Here is a 24165-nt window from a genome sequence, read left to right on the forward strand (position 1 = left end):
TTTCACTTTTTAGTTCTCTCAAGAGTGACTGAAACATTCAAATCACTTCCTGTAATTTTTTTTCACCATGAGGACAAATGCATTGAAATGTCAAACTAATAATAATTCCTATTTATAAAGAGCTTTATGCCTTCTTTAAGAGGAGTGACTCTTAACTAACAAAACAATGCAAACTAAATCCACACAACACACATGGAGTTCTTACAAGAAATATTGAGCATGACTGCAGCCTCGGTCTGGCCCACGATGTTTTCAGCACTACAAATGAGCTTTCTGCCATTGTCATTAGGTGAAAGTCCATTTAGAGTCAGCACCGACTGCAGGTCCATTTTGCTGATCTGTGGGAAAGAAACAACAGCTAATTTCTGACCTGATAACAACGTGTTAATGCTGGATGTTACTGTAACTATTCTTGGCTATGTAAAACTTAATACTGATACAGTGCTCAGCATAATTGAGTACACCCCATTTTGAAAATGAAAATTTTGATCCATTTCTCAGTGAATATAGGCAATGTATTTTGATGCATTTAAACAAAACAGATTTATTAACAGATATATTTATTAAAATAATATTTTAGTCATCAAATATATTTAGAAATTGAAAGATAATACAATTAAATTCAAGCAAAATATTGAAAAAAATAGCAACCTACAAAATGTCAAGTTTTGCTTCTTTTGTTTTTCCTCTTTTTTAAATTTGTATTTAATATTTTCTATAACATAAATTTGGGTGTACTCGTTTTTGGATGCATTGATAGCTGAAAACTAAATTATTTTTTTTCAAAGATTTCCCAGGTTCTATTTAATGAAGAGAAGATTTTTAACATAACAGTTTTAATAACTAAATCCTAATTTTAATTTAATTTAACTTTTTGTCTTGCCATGATGACAGTACATAATATACTAGTTTTTTTTATACATATGCAGTATAATAATATATACTAGTGCAACCGAAAGACTTAACTAGTTTAATTTAATTAGGCTTGTTAAGTTAATTAAGCAAGTCATTGGACAACAGTGGTTTGTTTGTTCTGTAGCCAATCGAAAAAAATAAAAATAAATAATAATAATAATAATAATAATAATAATAATAATAATAAAGTGGGCTATAATATTGACCAGCAGTTTTTACATTTTTTAAAATACTTGTTTTACTCTAGTCAAACTAAAAAGGAATAATACTGTAAATGATCTTCTCTGTTAAAAATTACTTTCTAATATTTTTAAAAATAATTACATTTCACAAGAGGGCTAGTTTCATTGTGGGGTGTTATTTGGTTTTTTGACATCTGTTTATTGTTTCACTGTATCTAGGTATGACTCAGGTCCTCATTCAAAGACAGAAATAGAGTTTTACTTTCATTATATATTATCTGTTACACAAAAATACATGACACATACAAAGTCAATCTTTTCTGCAGCCAAACTATGCTGGGGTGCGTTACCCAAACATTTGGGAAAAGATCGATGTAGTGGCGAGTATTCCCAAAACCGTAGTTTCTGTTGCAGATTCATTGTTTGAACCACGTTATTTATAACGTAAAACATCCATAACGATGCTCTAAACAGGGTGGAGTTAGAGGCATACAGTAGCAACCAGGGGGATATATCCCCCTCACTTTTAGAGACAGACCATCTAGAAACAGGTGATTAATAGTTATAAGACTATCAACGTAAACTTTTGGATCTCATTCAGCTGTCCCCCCACTTTTAAAATGTCTGCTACGCCCCTGGGTGGAGTAACATCTTTTTTAGAGAAAAACCCTATAACATTTTTATGTGGAAATTATATTTAATTTTGGGTAAAAGTTTAGGTAAAAACATGCACTTATTGTTAATTTCATTAATTGAAATATATGTAAACGGCACATATAAGGACCTATGTTTCTTTTACAAATATTAATATTCCATATTCTATTATAAAACATAAAACCACTTACAAAAAGCTAACACTTATTCTAATCCCATATATAAATCATCACGTTAATGGTTTTAATTTATGAAGGAATAAAAAACAATATCTTACTTAATAATAATAAAATTATATATATATATATATATATATATATATATATATATATATATATATATCTATATATATATATATATATATATATATATATATATATATATATATCTATATATATATATATATATATATATATATATATATATATATATATATATATATATATATATATATATATATATAAATAAATTATATATGACGACAGCTAGCTCCCTGCAACTCGCACATGGTCGCCCATTGAAGCTAAGCAGGGCTGTGAAAGCCAGGTTGCTGACGGAAGTGGAGTTAGTGAGGTTAGCAGGGGGTGCTCAACCTGTGGTCTGTGTGGGTCCTAATGCCCCAATACAGTAAGCAGACTCTATATTGCTCAGTGAGCACTGTCTTTCGAATGAGATGTTAAACTGAGGTCCTTAAAAATCCCGGGATGTTCTTTGAAAAAGTGTAGGGGTTTAACCCCGGCATCCTGGCCACATTTGCCCACTGGCCTCTGTCCGTCATGGCCTCCTAATCATCCCCATATCATAAATGGCTTCATCACTTCATCTCCTCTCTACCAATCAGTTGGTGTGTGGTGTGCGGTCTGGCGCAATATGGCTGCCGTCGCGTCATCCAGGTGGATGCTGCAAAATGGTGGTGGATGAGGAGATTCCCCCCAATGTGTAAAGCCCTTTGAGTGTCTAGAAAAGCGCTATATAAATGTAAGGAATTATTATTGCTATTATTATTTTATATAAATGCCCAATGCAGCAGTATACATTTCTTAATAATTAGCTACTATAAATTAACACTATTAACGTATGCTATATATTTTTGTTTTCACAAGCTTTGGAGACGTAACATGGATTTCCGCTTTCCATGGGTCACCTATAGTTTTCATCAGCTGCGTTCAAAATGAAATAAATGATTTCAAAGTGCACTACGAAGGGAACGCAATTGTCAATATGAAGATTGCTAAAACTGAACTGTAAAAAACATTGTAAGGAAATTATTGAAGAGAGATGACCTTAATGTTTTTTTTTAATCATTCTGAGTTTAAATTTTGGAACGTTCGAAAGGAATAGGGCTTAGGTGGAATAATTGGGAACTATGCTTCTAACTACAGCTCTAGAGGTGTACTTGCAAGCATACAAGTTTGCGACGCAGTTTGCCAATGTTCGTTGAAACAATGGATTTGGGAAATGCCAAATCAACAAACTATGTTTGTAACAATGGAACTTACGACCTTTGTTGGCTAACGATGGTTTTCGGAAATGCCCCCCTGGTTGAGTTACCTGACGAGTTACTTGGTCAGGTTTAATTACATTCATGATGTCTTAGTCTTGTTTAACTATGCAGTAACGCTAAGCATCTCAGCCAAACAAAGCATTAGCTGAAGCTATATAATGTTCTTCTACACCTCAGTCTATATAATTTGTCATACAAGGTGGGGTTTTCTTGATTTCATTAATGTAAGTAGTAAAGTAAATACTTTTTTCCATAGTAAAATATAGATGTTGAGATTATGAATGTATTTCATTTTAAATATTAATGGAAACACAAAGCTTTCAAAGGCTAGAGTCAAGCATCTGTGGTTTCAGTGCTGTGATCAATCATGATATCTGAAAGCCCATTACAGGATGCTACAGAGATTAAGTGTTTAAGTGTCCCTAATGTGTAAAACTGGTATAAGCCTACAACAGTAAAATACTATCACTGTACATACAGTAAGTCTGTTTTCCACCTAGTTTATCATCAGGATCTAAGGTTACAGTTTTGTGGAAGATCGAGCTATGCATCAACGGAAAGGGGGAGTTTATGTAAAAACTCTAGTTATTTTAGAGTCTTTAGCCCTATTTAGAACTGAATACTAATCGCACTGCACATGTGTGTGCAGTCGTTATCGTTGAAAAAAAACAAAGTTAAGACATCTTTCCTGTTTGATACAATTTAAAAAAACCTACTCAACTCTGATACCCGTGTTCCCATCATTCACTGTGGCAATTTACCTTTTCACTGTTTTTCAGTTGTATTTACACTGTTTAATCATTGATCTTGTTGTGAGGTGTAGTAACTTACTGCTTTATAAAATACAGAGTGCCATTCTCTTCAGAAAACTAATAAACCACTCAATTCATATGGATTACATTTCAGACTTTTTCATATCTCTTTTATGAAGTCTTGTTGGACTACATTCTCAATGGACAGGCAGAAATGTTGAACTTTTTGAGGATAAACAAAAGTTTTACAGATTTGAAACAATGTGAGGATAAGTTAATGGTTCAATTTTACTTTTTGGGTGAACAGCTGCTTTACAAGTCCTTGCATTTGTGTGCTGTCTATATATAATACAAACCACAGAAACTCTAACAGGACTATGTTAGTGTGTGTTATTCTATACTAATTTCTGCTTCAAAAGCAAACAGGGTGTTACCTCATGGCTGGTTGAGAGAGGAGGGTGTTCGCTGGAATTTAAGGTCCAGGTGAGCTCAGGGGTCGGGGAACCTGATGCATTACATATCACAGTAGCATCACTTCCTGCCATTTGACTGACGTCAGTGGGGAAAACCTCGACACGTGGATACTCTGAAAAAAATGACACAATATTCATGGTTGCAAAAACTACTTTTTAATACATCTCATAACAAATTGTATTGCATTAGTTTTATTTCCAATACCACATGCAGGCAGAGTGAGTCTAGAGAGAGCTTTTGCTCTTCCTCCTTCCTGTAGACACTGCAGAACGTCTCTTTCACTGTCATCCAACCAGACTTTGATCCAGATGTTCTCACATGCACATTGCAAAGGGTTCCCAGAGAGCAACCTAATGCAAACCCAAACAGACTTCAGAAACAGAAAGATGCAAACAGCACAGTGTACACGGCTAGTTGACAAATAGACAGTAAAAAACACTTTTACTAAAGAAAGTTTAATGTTGGGAATTAGAAAATAAAAAGGGGTCACTAACTTTATTAATAATATCACTTTTTTAAAATTTTACTAAACTGTAACTTAAATACTTCCTATAGTGTGACATAACCGAATTTAAGACTTTTAATAATATACAAATAGCGTGAGAGCCATTTTTAAAAAATTGTTGGACATCTTCACAGAGTGTTATATATGAAATATAAAAGGAAATTATGAATAATATAATTTTTTCTCATTTTCACTTGTTGGACATTGTCAATAAACAGAGATGTCACACCAAAGGACAACAAAACTTTATTAAAATTTTATAGTGGCTCTAAAAATATTAAATATGTGGAAACATTCTGATGCAAAAATTTAACAGGTGCTCACCATGGGCTGCACATAGGGTTACAGTTGCATGATCTTGGTCTTGGTTTGTTAAACTAATTAAAGCTAATTAAAGCTAAAACATAGGGTTACAGTCGCATGATCTTGGTCTTGGTTTGTTAAAATAATTAAAGCTTTCTGTAGAATTAACACATTTAAAATGAACATCAAGTGTTACACAATAGGACATGATTGTCAGTGACAAAATATATTAAGTTCCTAAGTTTTTAGAATTACATAGATTAAAAAAAATATTTCAATTTACAGGAATAGCCACTCGTAAAAAGAATTGGTCTGAGGTATTTATTAATGATTTTACAATTTTCTTAATAATTTATAATTAAATTCTAAGTTATTGAAATATGCTTCAGACAGTCACACATGAGGACAGTTTTGAGATTTGGCTCAAAAGTAGGGCTGCACGATACTGGAAAAATCAAGCTTCGCGATGTTCTTTTATTTTGAGTTATATGTATTTTGATCAATTGGGATGATTATGCAGTGGGAATGCATCGCCAAAAAATCTAATAAACAATCTTTAAACTTTTTGGGTTCCACTGACACATTTTCAATGTGGTCGATGCTATTTGCAGTGCATTTTTGTATTTGCATTTGTTATGAGTATTTTCATGTGTAACAATCTATAAATACAGTCAAGAAACAGAAACAATTGAAAAAGTATTTGATCGTTTTCTGAGTCTAACAGTATTCAAGTACAGTAACTGAGTGATAAAAATAAAAAAAAAAAATTATTGTTAAAGTCACAAATGGTACAATTTCTTAATGCTTTTAAGGTCATTTTACAATCACAGGCATCAAAAACACGTGCAAATGATGAATTATAATACAAACTCAACATTGCATATGCTACGATGTGACTATTGTGAATGATCACAATGCGATATCAGTGCTGAAACGATATATTGTGCAGCCCTACTCATAAGTATTAAAAAAAACAGACGTTTTTAGACGTCCTTGAAAGACAAATAAGTGTGTAACCATTTACTGCACTTTAAATTCATTTTTGTCATGTGTGACAGCGCAACGTCACATTACCAACCCACATACAGTTTTGTATGAATTTTAAGTGAAAAAAAAAAAGAACTTACAAAGTTGATAAGTTTGAATTCCGCATTGCCATCCAAGAGAGTGTTGATAAGTTATTGTCTCTGAGATTCCTACAGAGCAAAACAAGAACAAACATTCATGAAAACTATTAAAACACTGAGCATGTGACATTACCTAGTTTAATGTTAATAAGGTATTAAAAACTAGACTCACAGATATTGAAGCTTGGAATTGTTGAAGAAGGCCATGGTAGATACATATGTCAGGTGGGTATTGGTCACTGTTCTGTGTGAGACAGTGTTTGCTCGCATAAGTCATGTTAATAGCATTAACATGTTAATTAATTGGGAAAATTTAGATACTTACAAATTCCTGAGATTCGAGTAGAACTTCATGTGGTCCTCGTTGATTGTAAATAGCCTTTTTTGATTTGAAATATATCTGTGGAAAAGAAATAAATGATAAGTCAACCCTAACATATGTGTTGAGGTACAATCATGTGCTTGATGATTTGACTAATTGTTTTTTTGTCATTTAATGCAACATTCAGTAATCAGGGTTTATGATTAAAAAACATGGCAATATGGACCAACAGTTTATAGTCTTTGAGATTTTTGCCAATTCTTTAGAATGTAATTTAATTTAGTAACATTAGACAAAACAATAAGCCTTATTTTTATAGCACTTGTTAATCTTTGTTAACATTAGGAAACATAAAAATGTAAACAAATACAAATTAACTTTAGTAAACTTTAACTAAAATTAATTCTGTGTATGCTGTGTTTTCATTATTGGTTTATGTTAAATAATATAGTAAACTAATGGTAAGGAATGAAACCTTATTGATATATGGGTATTTTATTTGTGACCATTAGTTAACAACAGTAAAGCATTAATAAAATCGTTGGGTGGTTCGGAAGACCCACACCTCACAGACAAAGGTCCAGAGTTTGTCTGATACATGAGCTCATTTGTCCTATTTTGACTGCTATGCCATCATAAATACTGAAAATAACTCGTTGAAAAGGGCTTTAAGACCAAGCTGAATCCTCTTTTGGCTGTGACTTCAGCTAATCAGTTTTGATCAATGCAAACAATTATTTTTCATGTGTCCAACATCCAGCTGTGAGAGAAAACATACAATAGGATATAAGTAAAGTTATCTTTCACTACAGTATTGTTTTTAAATAGAAAAAACAATTTTACAAGTAACTTTTATTGTAAATCTTGGACCTTATTCTTGAAACAAAAAATGACCAATAAAAAGGTGTGAAGCACCAAAAGCAGCCAATTTTTAAAAATCACTAACTATTTTGGCTATTGTTGTTTTCCATGAAAATGTCATTTTTTACAAGAAAGGCTAGAAAAATTGTGAAGCTCTATTATTGTTATTACTATTAAAATAGTGCTTAAAATGTCACAAAAACATTTAGATGTCAAAATTAAATTGAAAATTAGGGGTATAGCAGAAAAAAATGCACTTTTGAAGAAAAAGAACCACCCCTTTCACCTGGCTGGCCTGTTTATTTAAGCGCCTAACAAAATCAAGTCAACTGATTTTAGTGAGCTCTGACATACGAAATAGAGAAAAAAATTAAATATCCCTCTATATGATTAAAGACTAGTCTTCAGAGAGAAGCAGACGCACAGTAATTTGACATTCCTTTATCAACCATATGAACACGTTAATAAAGGTAAGCGTGAAAAGGCCATGATTTCACTACAGCGCGCACATGCCTGGAGTGGGTCCGTGAGCCGTTGTCGTGGAAACGGAGTGACATATTTGCGTAGGCGCCGATGCCTATTGCTCTGCGGACACGTTAGGCTAGCCTACTCCCCGACAAGCATATTACACAATTCATGCAATAATACACGAGTAAAACTTAATTCCATAATAAAATAACGGCTGTTTATTCGCGCATCCTTCACGGTAGGCCTAAAAGCACCCCCACCCCCCTTCAAGCCCCAAACCATTTGACGGTCTCTCAAGTCGGCTAGTCTGTCAGTGCTGCTGCCTAATGCAGACACTGGAGCAGATCAGATCAGCACTGATAGAGCTCCATTAAGCGGACGCTAAATCTACACCGATATGCATCTAATTTCGTTATGCGGGCAGTTTATCAATTTTAGTGTAAGTCGATAGCGTCTATTTTTCCACTCCTCCTGTTATGGTACAGAAAGTCAGGCGAGGTGAGTCAGCAGCAGCTGCGTTAAATTATTCTTTGAATGACCATCTTTATAAAAAAAAGACCCTTTAGATATGCCATCACGCCAACTTCTTGCTTATTTACCGTGGCCCCCACCCCTTACAACCGCTTCCATCCTCTTCCAGGCACAGACACGACACATGATGTCTGTTGCATGTCATGCTGGTCTTGTTTGATATCAGGAGCTTAAGCAATTTCACGGCCAAAAATATCGCTGCAAACTCCAGAAATGCCCACATCTGTGGCTTGTTGTGGATGTCATAGAATAGCAGTGCACTAAACTTATTTTGGCCCTCGACGGATTGAGGAATCTACCCACACACTCCTCGCGCGCACACGCTCACAAACACACACACACACGCGTGTTTTTTCACGCATCCGTGAAGCTAGAGCAGGTCTCCCGGTGTTTTTCTCACTAAGGCGCTCCACTTACATATCCGTGATGTTCTCCATGTCAGACTCCGGTATCAAGACAGGGAAATCCTCGATCCCTGGTTCTTGGTCGATACACGAGATCCTCGAGGCATTGCAAAAGCACGACATAGGACAAGACGAGCTGATCCTCAGCAGCCCGAATAAAAACCCACACAACCCCCAGCGAGCCATTCCACGAACCCCTGCGGTCATAGCAGGTCTAGCGCGGTGCGTTCGGCGTTGTGTAATGTCTTGTAGTATTTTCAGCAATTCCGAGATGAGACGCCGCTGCTGTTGGATGCGCAAAGACGTTGTGCGCGACGCAAGACTGTCATGGAGTGGCCTTATCTGGTCTCCGCGAAAAGGTGATACCGCGACGGGAAAATGTCCGCGTGCTGATACGGTGCGCTGTCCAGGCTTTGCTTGTTCCAGACGCGGTGGTAAACTGTGTGGCCGCAGGCTGTGTGTGTCTACGGGCTGCGGTGGTGACGCTGACGTCTCACATCCAGCGCTGGGGAAGAAAACAAGCGAGACAGTGTGCGTGTGCGCGCGCGTGTGAAGAGGCAGCAGCGCGTACCTGCAAGCGCCTATTGATTACCGACCGCATCTCCCTCAGCCATCGCTGTAATTACATGTGAAGGAGAACGTTAAAGATGCTCTCAGCAGTGCCATATCGGCGATAATCGATCACCTGTGTTTTCAATGGGCCGATTTTTTTTTTTGTAGATTTCTGTTTATGACAGAAATGGGGAATTTGGAATTGGCTGGAGAAGGCAGTTTTTTTTTCGAGTGATTTACTTAATATTTTATAACCTATTATTAATATTTGTTTATTACAATCTCAGTTTGCCGTGTTGCTTTTCCATCTTGCTCTTTTCAACAATGCCACAACTTCATGAATACCCATTACCAGAGTGTGACGTGCTGTTTGACGCACAAGATGGGCTGCATCTAAAAAAAACTAATTCTAAACAAAATGCAAGGATGTTTTTTTTCAGTCTCGCATTCCAGTCACAGTGTAATGAAGACGAAATGACATTAACAATATGTAGAACATTCACATGATCAGACTACGCTTTTAAATGTAACACTTGACTGCAGTGCTGGTATTCCTGGTACGTCTGTAGCTTATTTAGAGCAAAGAGTTCCACGCATATAAAGCTTTTGAGTTTATTTCAAATGATTACACAGAGGGGCATTAATTTGTGGAATTACTACAACACAAGCCAAAATGAGCCGAAGTGTTATATTTCAACCAGGAGAGGGCGACAAATGCATTATGCAACATATTTTACAGAATTAAATGTTTGATATTTCCTCTTAACACAAAAGATGAAGTTCCCATCAGCCTTTAATCGCAAGAGATTCAGTAGTATTAGGTAACGATAATTAAAACAATGTTGCTTTCTTACAACGTAACGTCATTGCAGATTGACTTTTTTAAACATAAACTTTACATTAGATCTAACGTAACTAAACCTGTCAGATATAAAAAACCGACGTGAGAGGTCATTTATCAGTTGTTATTCGTTAACTTCCAATGGTAATTAAACCGTCTCTTTTTATTTATTGCAGATGACTACACGATGACAAGCTGTTAACGCAGAATAACGAGACAAGAACGCTTGTCAGTTGCTATGACGATAACCTATAATGTAAGCAAACGCTTTAGGGGCGGGCCTATGTTGAATCGCTGACTGGTCTTTTGTCCAATTAGATTCTTAGAATTTATATTGACAGTCTTTTAAACCAATAAAGCTGCGCGTTTGTGGAAGGAGTAGCCAATCGCGTAGGTAAGAAATGCACCTAACCCTACAATGAAATCAAGGCAGAAGGCGTAGAATTTTCGGGTGAAAATTGGTGTGACGGAAGGGCTGCCTGCAGGTTAGTAATGTATTTTGATTCTTGTTACTACAAAGACACTTTCGTTTGCAATATTGAAGTTATACCCTGGAGTAATAAATCAAAGAAATGTCGAACGTTAGTTATACCAGATTAAATGCGTTGCCGTGGTGTAAATTAGCCAGCTAGCTTGCTAAGCACTTCTCAAAATGGAGAGTTTCCTGCTGCTGATCAGACGCAACAGTCAATGACAACCACTTTCCTCACTGTCTTGCTAAAGTACAATACTGTATATGAAAACAGTGGTTTTACAAATACGTAAAAGTTAATGGAACCAACCGAACCCCGTGCTGTAATTTTACTCGCAATAAGAATAAAGCTGGGAAAACATGCCATTTTGTGCACGCATATCGAAACCGCAAAAAAAAAAAAACGTTTAGTTAAATTGTACAAAAAGATTGTTCCGTTATAGTACACAAAATTCGTATGTGTTGCTCTTGTAAAGTTCCGTAAATATAGCAGTTTTATCTTTCAGTGAACGCTAAAGCTGTAATGGGAACGTTAACTGTAACTGTAAGGCTAGCAGGCTAAATGCTACTTGCGCACCATTTTGAAGCAGGGCCTTGACACAGCCCTAAACCAGTCCTTATACTATACACCGGTGTAAATGTTACTTAACGAGATGTCGTTTTTAGTAATTAAAATAAAGGTATTCGGGGTGTAGACTTGATATAGACTTGATGTTAATAAAGACGCGTTTTAGTTAATATTGAATTCACATGTTTATTGCGTATTTTTATTGCATAACGCAATATTTTTATTCGTATTTTGTATTTTTTTGTTAAATAAACGCAGGCATAGCATATCAACATTGTATGTTTTCAAACAAGAACGCTCATGTTCGCGGAAAAGTACTAGGATATTTTACCATTTATTTTGACGTACGTTGTGTGTGAAGTACCCGCCGGAAAATAGTCGAATTCAGCATCATAGCATTGTCAAATATGACACATCATTGCGTCGTGGTATTAGCACAGTCTTAACTGAGAAATGGCATGCTTCGGAACTGAATAGGATATAAATGTAGGGCGATGAGATTTTGTTTAAATCTGGGAATGATTCGTTTGTTAAAAGTTGTTTCAGTGGTTTTAAATTTATGACTCATGCTGAGAAATAATATTAATGTATTATAATAAGACATGAAATAACTATGTAATAATTTTTAGCTAGGGTGACAGAATAACCGTGATTAGCAAAGGGAAAAATCGTCTCACATTGCTTGTTGTTGATGTCAAAAGCATACCATCTCACTTATTACTATTAGCATTTTAGTATTACATGCTAGAAGGCTACACATTATTTAATTCTAATGATAAATGTGATATATCATGTTTTTGTTTTCATTGATTTATCGATTGATCATATTGGTTTTTTTATGACTTGTTAACATATAACATAACTTTTAAAAATGTATTTATTTATTTTTTACAGTAAATAGTCCTGACAGAATGTTGCATTGCCACCTGATTAAAACTAGTTTTGAACCACCTGGTGGTTCGAGCTTTTGAGAAGTAAATAAGGCCTTGTTGACATCAGCTAAAAGTCTTTTGGAAAAAAGCAAGCTTTTGAATTTTGGGGAGCAGTAAACCGTTATTAATTTATCCTTTTTAAATAGTTTGACACAATAATATGATATGACATTTACTTTAAGACCCAGAAAAATGTAGCCTAACGATTATTCCAATTTTTGAAAATTGACATTAAAGATATATGGTGGTGTCTGCTCTGTTGACAGTTTATGTTTCTTAGAGTTACTCGTCGAGGACAGCCTATTCCAGTTTTACTGCTGGCTGAAGACAATGGAGACAGAAATTGAGCAGCAGGACGAAGATACCACTTTCAGTAACACTGACACTAACGGTAATGTATAGTCTCAGAATAGTGCAATAATGTCCATCCACATTTTTCTGTAGTCTTTGTTTTAGAAGAATTTTTTCATGTAGTAATTTTATTAAAAGTCTCGATTTAAAGAATCTTTAATTACACCGATCATCTGTCAGCATTAGGAGTGGACAGCAAAATGACAAGGTTTGCTTTTCATATCTCTCTGGTGAATTTTTTTTTTTTTTGCAGAATCATAGATTATGGAGTTTTTTTAATACAATAAAATGTTTTTACTTAATTGACATGTATATTTTGAGCGATCTGTCAAAGGCAAACCATGCTTGCAAGAAACTATAAAATAGAGACCATTATTTGTACAAACTAACTATAAAATATGTGGGACTAGCAATTTATGGGCTGGGCAGACTGTAAATGCTTGCACGTTACACAGAGGGGATGTTTGCACCTATAGATTAGTAATGCGTTTACCTTTTCTCAGAAAAGTATTTATTTTATTTAACTCTGACTTCATTTTGGTGAAGCACATTAACTGGCTTGCTCTTGCTCTCACCTTTGTGCGCTCGTGCTTGCTCAACCATGAGAAGTGGAAATAGGAAAGTATGATTTTTGAACACTGAAATTCTCTGTCATGCATGCAGATAGATTTTTAGCATTTGGCCTAGTGGCCGATGTTTGATGTCCTACGTAGCAAATGCACTGAAAAAGGAAGTGACATGTTAAAAAGTCAACTTGTCCCCGAAACATCAGCACCAAGCCCAACCTCAGTTGTATCAACTATGAAAGTCTGTGCAGCATGTGTTTTTGTTATTTCTCAGTATATGTAATTTATTTATTTTTAATTACATTTTATAAATAATTAATTTATTTGTAATTTCATAAAATAAATTTTTTGTTCATTTTATTTATTGTGTTAAAATGCATTTTTATATTATTTTATTGTATTTTCAATTTTATTTATTTTTATAAGTATTTATTAATTTTTATTTATTATATATATGTGTGTGTATGTATATGTATATGTATATGTATATATATATATATATATATATATATATATATATATATATATGTATATATATGTATATGTATATATATGTATATGTATATATATGTATATGTATATATATGTATATATATATGTGTGTGTGTGTGTGTATGTATATCATAATTAACCTTTTAAAAAATATTTTTAATTTTATTTATGCTGACTCCATCCTTGCTGCTGCTGTATTTTTGCTATTTCAGTTTTATAAGAATAATCAGCTTATGCTGTAGTTTACGCAGTTTTGTTTGTTTAATTATACATTTGTTTATTTTTTTTTTTGTATTCTATGAAGACCTAAGTAATACCAATAAAATGTGAACCAAATTTATTTCTACTACTATTATTTTTAAAATGTATAGTTCTATAGGAGACACTTTCGCAGGCTAAATCATATTTCAGACCTTGGACATCCATTGTGGCATTTCTGGCCATCTTTTAAATTTAGTTGATATTGAACTTGTATTGTATCAACCAAAATTAAGAAATGTGTCATGGTTAAAGAAACATTTGAAGACATTTCTATGGGTTCTCAAATTTTGTACGAAAATTAACCACTGTTGCCTGGTTATGTTTTGAATTCCTTGATGGCACTTTCTCAGAACGAACAGTTTAAAGAGGAACGTCTTGTTGTTGAGGCTCATGTGCCAAATTTGCACTCCCTCAGGCAAGCGCCCTGCTGAGGACATGGATGAGGAACAGGCATTCAAACGCTCCCGCAATACAGATGAAATGGTAGAACTCAGAGTGCTTCTCCAGAGCAAAGTGAGTGTAATGTAAACGTTCACGTTTCTTCTCCATCACTTTAATAATAAAGTTGACCGGTTTAACAATGGTTGCTTTATTTTCAGAATGCGGGGGCAGTGATTGGAAAGGGAGGCAAGAACATTAAAGCTTTACGCACAGATGTGAGTATAAGAACACACTGCATCCATATCATAAACTTTTGTGCAATGTTTTCTAATGAAACAAGATTTCTGACAGCAAATTCAAATCCTTTGACCAACAGTTTTCATGAGCATTTCAGCTAAATCAACCCAAAAAAAAAAAACACAAATCAAGTCAGATTTGAAATCTAACAAATCAAAACTCATGACGCCAATCCGTCCATTACAATCCCATTGAAATCCAGGAAATATTTCAATGCATTTGATCCTTAGGGCAGATCTTCCATTTTTGTAGCTATAGGTTGGCTCATTTGGACAGACAAGCTCTCTGAAATGAGATCATTTATTGAGTCTTTGACATTGCCTAATAAAGGGGAACTACTTCTCGACTTTGTTCTTGAAGGCATTCTCTTTCGCTCTGCCCTACTTCGAAAATCCATTTACAGATGTCTTGACTCTTGAGCTGACCAATAGTCCTGTGTGAACCACTGTTGCCCAGTGGTTCTACTTTAAAACTGTCTTTAGATCTGTCCAGCCCTGTTTCTTGTGCATTCATTGCCAAGTCTCTTCAAAAAAAGAAAAAGAAAATTGGACAGTAGATTAATGAGTATAGCCTTGTATTCAATTAAAAATGTATTCCTTCTCCCCCTCTTCCCTCTCCTTTACTTTTTTGTTTGTTTTTGGCCACCTTCCTCCGTTGCCCATGTACTGGATCGACTTGCCCCTCCTGCGTTGCCCACCTTGATGTTGGCCCAACCTCCGCCCCTGAACGCCCGCCCACCTGACACCCCGGTTGGCCCCGCCCATAAACGTGCCCCTCCTTAAACGGGCACCTTACTTGACATCATGCCCTTGCCCAATGCCAACCTCCACGACCAATGCAGTACAATGCCAGTGTATCAGTCCCAGACAGCAGTGGCCCAGAGCGGTATGTCCCACCAGTTATTGCCTCACTGCCTGATTAGAAAGAGAACACATGTCTTTGATTACCTGCCTTCTGTTTCATTTTAACATTTTCACACATATAGTCCCCCTCCCCTTTTTAGAAACGTGTATTGTTCCATTTGAGTTAATTTGGTCTTAGTTTGTTTGTTTTTTTTCTATATATTTGTATATATGTATTCTCTCCTTCCCCAACAGCCCATAAAGTCTTTGAATATAATTTGCGAACTTTCTTTGTCACACAGAAATGTATACAATTAAGCACTTCTCCTCGCTCAGATGGAGAGGGAGAACACACTCCTGTTAATCTCTGCTGAATGAAGTGTGTGAATTAGGGCTGGGTGGTATGACAATGTCATTTGGATGCACATTCAACAACATGTATTTTGTAATGAAATACATTTTTGTTTTATCCTTTTTAGTATTTTATTTTTGGAATTTTCTATGTTTTCACTTAAATCATTTTGAATACCAACAAAAATACCCAATTAATTAAACCGAATGATTAGTTTGGAGTGTGATTTTGGGGGAAAAAAAGTTCACTTTTATCAACAAGTGATAAATGTGTAGTTTTTGTTAAAATTTAGGTCGGTGAAAATGGCCACACCTGTGACTGCTCAACAGTAGAATTCAATCTTAATCTTTCCTCAATAACCTCAGACAAATAAATATTAAAACTATTACTCTTTGTATATTTTAGTAAAGATCAAATATATTATCTAAAACTGCAATAAACTAGTTTTCGAAGCTTATATCAATGACACCAATTTGTTGGATTTCACCTTAAGCCCCATGCACACCTCCAGTGACAATCCCCTTCATTTTTCAGTTGAACAAGTGTGACTGTGACCAAACGATGGTGAGAGAGTGTACATGTGTTAAGTGATTGGAGACACATGATGAACCTTCAGAAATGTTTATATAAATGCTTTGCAAATTAGTCTTTGATTATTACCAATGGGAGTAAAATCAGTGACTGCTGCACCAGCCAATGGTACAAGTCAGTAAAAAGTGTTTATGCTTTTGTTAAAGATACAAAGCCACATAGATTAAGGCCCTGTTTACACTAATACGTTTTCGTTTTTAAAATCCATACATTTTGCTACTGTTACGCCATACGCCCACACTACGCCTGAGTTTTCGATCGCTGAAAATGAAGCATTTTGGAAATGCTAAAGAGACCCTTTTCATTATAAACGCCGCTGCTCTGTGTTAGTGTGAATGGGGAAAAACAGAGACATCTGAAAACAGAGGCGTGGCTGCAGACATTCACCTATTTGGGGTGCGTTTCCCAAACAACGACATAACTCTTGGCTGAACTATGATTCTAGCTACAGCTCTAGAGTTGTAGTTGCAAATGTACAAGTTTGCGATGCAGTTTGCAAATGTTTGTTGGAATGACGGATTTGGGAAACTCACCCCTGATTGGGACTTTTTGCCAATATCTAGTAGCCTACACAAAGTTCATTCTTGAATCATTGCCTTGTAAGTTCAGACTTCGCAAGTTTGATATGGAAAACAACCTCCTGAGGACACGTCGGGTAAATCTTCAAAGGTAAAGTACTTTATAACGTCATTCGTATCACACTGACTATGTTGCACACTGATTCGCTATTTTAACAATAAAATGAAAACGGGATATAAGGAACTGTCAATTTTCATTTTAATATTGAGAATTTAACAGCCCCCGAAAATGTTAAGGCATCATGTAGCTACATATTTATAAATGCCTCCTTTCATTTTTATTGAAAAAATGGAACATACCATCTCTTTTGCTGAATATCAGATTTAATAGTCAATAATGGCCATTATAAAAGTATAACGTGCAATAAGTTTATACATTATAGCAAATAAAGGCAAGCAATAAAATGCAGATTCTGTGTACGTGGTTGCATAAATTAATATATTAACTTCTCTTTGCGCTTAGCCAAACCAAGTTACCTGAGAACAATAGATTCAAAAGGCCAAAGTCTGCGAATATGTTGTTAGATATAGACAATAAGATAAATTCAATATCATGTTGATCAAATATAGTGAGATTAGATCCAGCGGTAGATCCTTGATAAACCGTCTGACGTGCACAGCTCTCACCTGTAGTTCTGTGCTCAAAGCACCTGCTGACTGCCTGGAGCTCAGACGTACGCATACTCCGCAGCGCATGCCAGAGTGTGAGTGGTCATGTGATGAGCATTTTCAGTAGCGTTGTGTGGACTGAGATCTGATAAGAAATGCGAGATAAAACGCCAGCGTGGACGTAGATCAATTTCATTCTAAAATGCTGTTTTACAGCTAAAACGTATAAGTGTAAACGGGACCTAAGAGTGCATGCAATTCATTGTTCACATTATACACTTTTGTACCAATTCTTCAACAAAATCTTTGTTTTTAGTGGGAAGAAAACAAACTAACTGTAACTGAAAAGCAAATCAATGTCATTCAGAATTATTGATGGAGAATAGCGGTTTTAACGATAACTATATTACAAGGTCTTTAGTTTAGTACGCATTAGGGTTGCACGATTAATCGAAAAAAAAGATCGCGATCTCGATTCGACCCTACACATGATCTTAATTCAGCTTTTCTGCAATTCAGCCAATTATTTTTTCAAAGTCAGGAGAGAAGCATACAGGCGATCACTCAAGTCTTCACATTGTTTTGTATATGTTGCCCAACAACATGGAAACCTCCACATGTTGTCAAATGTCACATACTGTATTTCTAAAGTATAATTTACCCAAAAATGTAATTTCTATCTTAATTTAATCATGTATTCGTGGCCGCAAAATCACACGTGAGCTGACGCACTGTTTGTTTACTGCCGAGAGGATGCTCGCGTGCATGCCAATGATGTCTACTTTAGTGAACAGAACCTGCATAGGCTGTCATTAACAGGTAATAAACCTGTAAATGACGTTCAGGTTGTTGCAAACTGAACTCAAAGGCCACATTTATGCTGCACTGTTCAAGAGACTCAATTCCTATATATATATATATATATATATATATATATATATATATATATATATATATATATATTATATATATATATATATATATATATATATATATATATATTTATTTATAAAAACAATACTTCAGTTAGAAACATGCTGGACAAGCTTGTTGCAGTATGGTTAGTAACATTAATGTGAGAACCAGAACAAAAGAACATGCTTGTGGTGCGTGTTCACAAGAGCTTCTGTGCACCTGAAAACAATAGCATTTAATGTGTGAAAACGCCACATTCTTGGAATGTCAAGTATAGCTCCATCATTGTTCAATGTAAAGAAATGTTCAATAAAATAATCAAAACATATATAGATAGATAATTAAGAAAATTACACCCAATTTCGTCAATCAGTAGTGGGAATGCACATTAGCGACCTCAGCCTTCATCCACTTGTGATGAGTAGCGCTAAAGTTGTTGTCGGCGTGTATAGGGCTTTAATGTTGCAGTCACATTAATTCTTGCAAATATATTGACCATAAATGCGTCATCGTCATACTGCCCAGCCCTAGTTTGGATGATTATTTTCTTTTGATGATGCTGATGAATTATGTAAACGCACATCTCTTTTTCACTCTGTCCTTGTTGCCCCCAAACCCCGAGCCCCCTTCCCTCACTGTTCCCAACATCACTGTCCATGACTCTGAGCTTTGCGCTGTGGCGCAGCCTTCTCACTCATCACTGTTGTCTTTGATTTTTCCTCTGGTGCTGCATTTCCTTTCCCTTGTTTTATTTTCTGCTCTTAGCTTACATGCGTTCAGGCTCTTAATCTGCAAAAGTCTCTCATTCTTCCCTTCGCCTCGTTTGCATTTTTTGTTAGTTTTCTGTTTGATTTCTCTTGTTGTTGAGAGAATGTGATGGCACCATAGAATTCTTCTCCTTTCTTTTTTGTCCTTTTTCTTCCCCCAAATGTTCTGGTGGTGGGATAATAGTAAGAAGGCCCGTCTTGCTTTCTCTCATTCTCTCTCGGCTCATGTAGCCGTAAAAGTGCCTGTTCAGTCTCAGCCCTTCCACTGTCGCCCATCTCTTCAAGGCCTATTAATTGAATGTGCGAGAACTGAGTGCATGTCAGTTGCCCGTATCTCAGTCCAGTGTTGGAAGACTTAAAACATGTGTTCAGCAGTCCTTTTAAGTTACTTTCTTTTGGTTAAGAATTTCCCCTTTCTTCATTGCTTTGTGGTATACAGCAGTGTTTGTAATCTAAAGGTTTGTATCCATGTGTTTTGCTTTTGTCTTTTATTTTGCTTGTTGTGCTACAGTATCCTGAGTGTGAGTGCAGATATAGACACCATTGGTGAGATTCTGCTCAAGATCATCCCTACTCTGGAGGAGGTAAGCAAACAAATCTTTAAGTAATATAATTTGAATCGAATGTATGAGGTTTAATCCATACCGACTACCTTTAAAATCATTTATGTAAGAGTCTACTGTAATTTAAACATTACCGGTACTCTAAAATATAATATAAAGTAGCCTTTTTTTTCAGAAATAATGTAGTCTTTATTAATTTTTGAAGTTGCAGCTGTATCATGCTTGTTGTAAAAAACAAAATGGCATTTTCAATTTTCAAAGGAAAAAGAAAAATGGAACTGAAAATATGAAACAAAGAAAAAGACTATGCTGCATGGTGTGATGCTCCACTAGTGATGTTCGATATTAAGAAAGAAAAAAAAGAGATGAATATTTTCTGGGTTGTTAATTATTAAAATTAGGTTAGTTGACTTTAAAACACTCAAATTACAATTTTCATTTTAATGTATTCCCATCTCATATAGGCAAGCCAAGTTAATTTATATAGCACACTTCATACACCGTGTCAAAACAGGAATAAAAGTGACAAGTATAAATAATATAAAAACAGCGTGAAGCGTTTTTTCTAAATTCCAAAAACACCGGTATATCATATTTTCTCATTTTACTCTGGGACTTCCCCATTCTGGTGATCACCCCCCCCTATTAGTCTATTGGACGTCGCCAACAGATTTAATTTTATTTATTTTTTTCTCCGCCTAAAATCGAAAAAGTTGGCTATACAGCTCTAATTACGTGCCCCCCAATTTCAACTTCCTCCTTGAAGTAAATCGCATGGCTCCTGAATTTACCCCCTCCCGGGAGTAGATCGCTTTAGCTAGCCAAATGTAATAAAAGGTATAGATGTCAGCCAGACGCCAGGGACTTTGACCCCACTCAACAGTTATCTTTGGCAGATCTACCAGTATGGTGATGGCTCGAGTTAAATCTTCTAACTGCCCAATCAGATACAGTTTTTCCATATTCCGAAACACAGATGTATCATATTTTCTCATATGGTTACAGCAGTCAAATCCTGCTGCAGAAAATATCTCCCAATGTTGTGATGTAACGTTGAATAAAAGCACTACTCATGCAATGTGTTCTATTTTATTATAACCCCGCTATGTTTGTTTTTCATTCTTTCCATCAAACTTATTTATTAGTCAAAATCAGCTATTGTTCATTCTTGATAAGAGCTACTGTATTGAAGAATTTTTAATTTTTATTTAATTTTTACCTTTATCTGGACAGCCTGCTGTCAAAGACCCTCTGTCTTGCCAACTCTGTTAAAACGGTGAAGTAGGGTTTGATAAATGGGGAATGACCACTGGGTGCCAGATTAACACCAGTAATCAAGGCGTGTCTGAAAGTGTTCTTTCTTTTTATTTTATTTGTTTTAATTCTGTGATATATTTAATTCTTTGCACTTGTCCTTAAACATTCACTTTCAATTTGTTTCCTTAAGTATCAGCACTACAGCGGGACTGACTTTGACTGTGAGCTGCGTCTGCTGATTCATCAGAGTCTGGCTGGAGGCATTATTGGGGTCAAAGGTGCCAAAATCAAAGAACTGAGAGAGGTTTGTGCGAAGCATGCATGTCAAACTAATTGTTAGAAACCTATATTAAAATCAGCTTCCCAATAAAATGTACATACTTAATGAAATGTTTATTTATTTTTAAGAATACCCAGACTACAATCAAGCTTTTCCAGGAATGTTGCCCCCACTCCACTGACCGAGTGGTGTTAGTTGGGGGAAAACCTGAACGTGTGGTTGAGTGCATCAAGGTCATTCTGGAGCTGATCTCAGAAGTGAGAATGTGACTTTTTTTTTTTCCTGAGTAGACTTCAACAACACCTGTAGTTTCTTTAGGCTAAATAAAGTTTGTCATTATTTATAGGCTCCCATTAAGGGTCGAGCCCAGCCTTATGATCCAAACTTTTATGATGAGACCTATGACTATGGTGGATTCACCATGATGTATGAGGAGAGAGGGCGACGGCCTATGGGTGGGTTCCCAATGAGAGGCAGAGGAGGATTCGATCGCATGCCTCCTGGCCGTGGCAGTCGCTCAGTCCCCCCTTCCAGACGGGATTATGATGATATGAGCCCACGTCGTGGACCACCTCCACCACCACCCGGCAGAGGAGGGCGTGGTGGCAGTAGGGCCCGAAATTTGCCTTTGCCTCCACCACCGCCACCTAGAGGAGGGTAAGAGGATGTAGCTTGCGGTGTGTTGCAATGATTCCTGCAAACTACAGGATTCAGTTTTGTAACAAGGAATCTAAATAATAGAAAATTTAACAATACGATTGTTGTTTTGCTTCATGATGTTTTAAATTCAGGTGTGGATTTTCTTTACTGTAATTTTTATTTGCACATTTTCACTCATAAATTAGGTGACTTGATTACAATTTCCATGGGAGTTTTAAATGATTTACATTAATTTTTCTGAATGCTGAAACAAGGTAATCAGTGAGGTTTTTTTATGAGTTTTGAGGACTGTGTGTCCTGCCTTACATCCTAACTAATTATGCATTATACCTAACACAATGCAAATTAGATTTGCATAATATTAGGTGTATAGTATGAGGAGTGTTATGTATATAATGCAAGTAATGCACACCATAGGTGGTGAAGTAACACCTTGGGACTGCTTTTTTATTTTATATGGTTACTAAAAGCCATTGTTCAAAAAAATTTTTCTCTTAAGACACGCCAGGTTTTTATCATCCAACCACTGCTGTGTGTGGACTATATACAGTATATGTAGTATAATGAAATGCAAAGGGAATAGCTGGTTGTGCCACTTTTTGTTTACAGAGGTGATCGCTTTTCCCACCAGAGTTACCACAGCAATATGGACGACAGACCAAAGTAAGTGACCACAAAAGCAGTAGATTAAACTTCCCTAACTTCACACCAAAAGCTAAACGGAACTGAGCAAAGTTAATATGTGGTTAAGTCAAATTGCTATGGCATGTGTTTTGTCATTGCTTTAATTAAAATGTGTCATTAAACGTTGGTCTTTTTTGCTTTTGATGATATTTATTATTTTGAGAGTAAGCATTTAGAAGCCTGTCCCATGTAAAATTAAGCTTGTCTCTCTCTTCCTGTAAACAGTGACCGAAGGGGACGGCCTGGAGATCGCTATGAAAGCATGGTAAGCCTAAACTAACTTCTGCATAGGAATTTGCAGTATATATTGAGATTCATCACTTAACTTGATGTAAAGAGATTTTTTTTTTCCTTTCATTAATGTGCACTTTCAGAAAAACGTGGAATGGCTTGTTCTTTCTCTCTGAAGTGACAGTGTAATAGATGCATATGTGGAGCTCTTATGCCTAGTGCACTGGTTTGGCCTGCTGTTGCTTGGCAACAGATTTTTGAATCACTTGTTGCCTTGGTTACCAATGAGTAGTTAAATACGTAGGTGAAAGCCATCACACTCGCCAATGATCTTTGGGAAATGCTGCTCTCACTGAGTTGAGCTTTCTAGAGGACAAGCCATGTTGGTGGCCATATTGAAAGGAAGCATATGTCAAATACATTTTGTCTTTACAAATATCATATTTGTTTGAACTCTAAAATCTGAATGCTAAGTGAGCCACTGTGCCAATATCTTGTGAAAAACGTAAGATGATGTTTCTTCCTAAAATCAAAAGGCAATATTTTTTATGATTATAAAAAAATCTGCAAACTCTTTTTATTATTTACTTTCTGATAATGTCACCATGCAAAAATAAATCATTAAGAAGGATTTGTTTAAAAGATAAAGCCCCTTGAACCAAGCAATTGATTTGATTTGACACTGTTTAAGGTATGTTGGGTGTGTAGTGAAACAGTGACTTAACCTACTTGGCTGTAGTAAAGTCACTTCATTGCATGACCTCAAGTGGTTTTTCTTTTCTTTTTTTACCAGTACATTGGGTAAAACCTAATCAGGTTTGCGTACCCTTGGTAGGCGTGATGTACATCAGAAAGTTGTAATTGATATTATTCTCGGACAAAGAAGAAATTAGTACAGGCCATTCACATATCGCATCTTTTGCACACTCGTTCATTATTTCAAATGTAGAAACACGGCGAGCCTGCACAAATGTGTTCAAGAGGGAGTGCCGCTCTTATGTTTTCCTCATGTTTAGATCATGTTTAGGTCCTATGAAGCAACAATGGAGAACACACTGGAGATCTTGGCATATTGGTTGTTTGCCATAAGAAGCGTCAAGCTTCATTTGCGTATGATTCAT

General features: G+C 35.8%; 2 protein-coding genes across 6 annotated transcripts in view; one reads left to right on the forward strand and one right to left on the reverse strand.

The window, feature by feature from the left end:
• The window catches only part of ntrk2b (neurotrophic tyrosine kinase, receptor, type 2b), a 62526-nt gene extending 52890 nt beyond the window's left edge, over positions 1-9636 (reverse strand). Inside the window, exons 1-7 of the mRNA XM_056458409.1 lie at positions 9016-9636; positions 6742-6816; positions 6589-6660; positions 6417-6485; positions 4686-4831; positions 4442-4593; positions 206-338 (exon numbers count right to left, since the gene is read on the reverse strand). Coding sequence (XP_056314384.1) covers positions 206-338; positions 4442-4593; positions 4686-4831; positions 6417-6485; positions 6589-6660; positions 6742-6816; positions 9016-9209 — 841 coding nt within the window. The 5' untranslated portion in view covers positions 9210-9636. The remainder of the gene's footprint in view (positions 1-205; positions 339-4441; positions 4594-4685; positions 4832-6416; positions 6486-6588; positions 6661-6741; positions 6817-9015) is intronic.
• A 1171-nt stretch (positions 9637-10807) lies between these two features.
• Positions 10808-24165, forward strand: part of hnrpkl (heterogeneous nuclear ribonucleoprotein K, like) — a 21182-nt gene continuing 7824 nt past the window's right edge. For 3 of the 5 annotated variants that reach the window (XR_008837854.1, XM_056458411.1, XM_056458413.1), the window contains exons 1-11: positions 10808-10880; positions 12648-12758; positions 14453-14550; positions 14637-14693; positions 15557-15600; positions 19881-19953; positions 21380-21493; positions 21598-21726; positions 21816-22126; positions 22739-22792; positions 23039-23078. Coding sequence is in view for 4 of the 5 variants with exons in the window: in XM_056458411.1 (XP_056314386.1) it covers positions 12698-12758; positions 14453-14550; positions 14637-14693; positions 15557-15600; positions 19881-19953; positions 21380-21493; positions 21598-21726; positions 21816-22126; positions 22739-22792; positions 23039-23078 (981 nt within the window). In the remaining variant the exon portion in view is untranslated. Of the gene's footprint in view, positions 10881-12633; positions 12759-14452; positions 14551-14636; positions 14694-15556; positions 15601-19880; positions 19954-21379; positions 21494-21597; positions 21727-21815; positions 22127-22738; positions 22793-23038; positions 23079-24165 lie in introns of all 5 variants that reach the window. The other 2 variants (XM_056458412.1, XM_056458414.1) reach the window with 2 other exon arrangements.

The sequence above is a fragment of the Danio aesculapii genome, chromosome 5, assembly GCF_903798145.1.
Source record: "Danio aesculapii chromosome 5, fDanAes4.1, whole genome shotgun sequence".
NCBI lineage: Eukaryota > Metazoa > Chordata > Actinopteri > Cypriniformes > Danionidae > Danio > Danio aesculapii.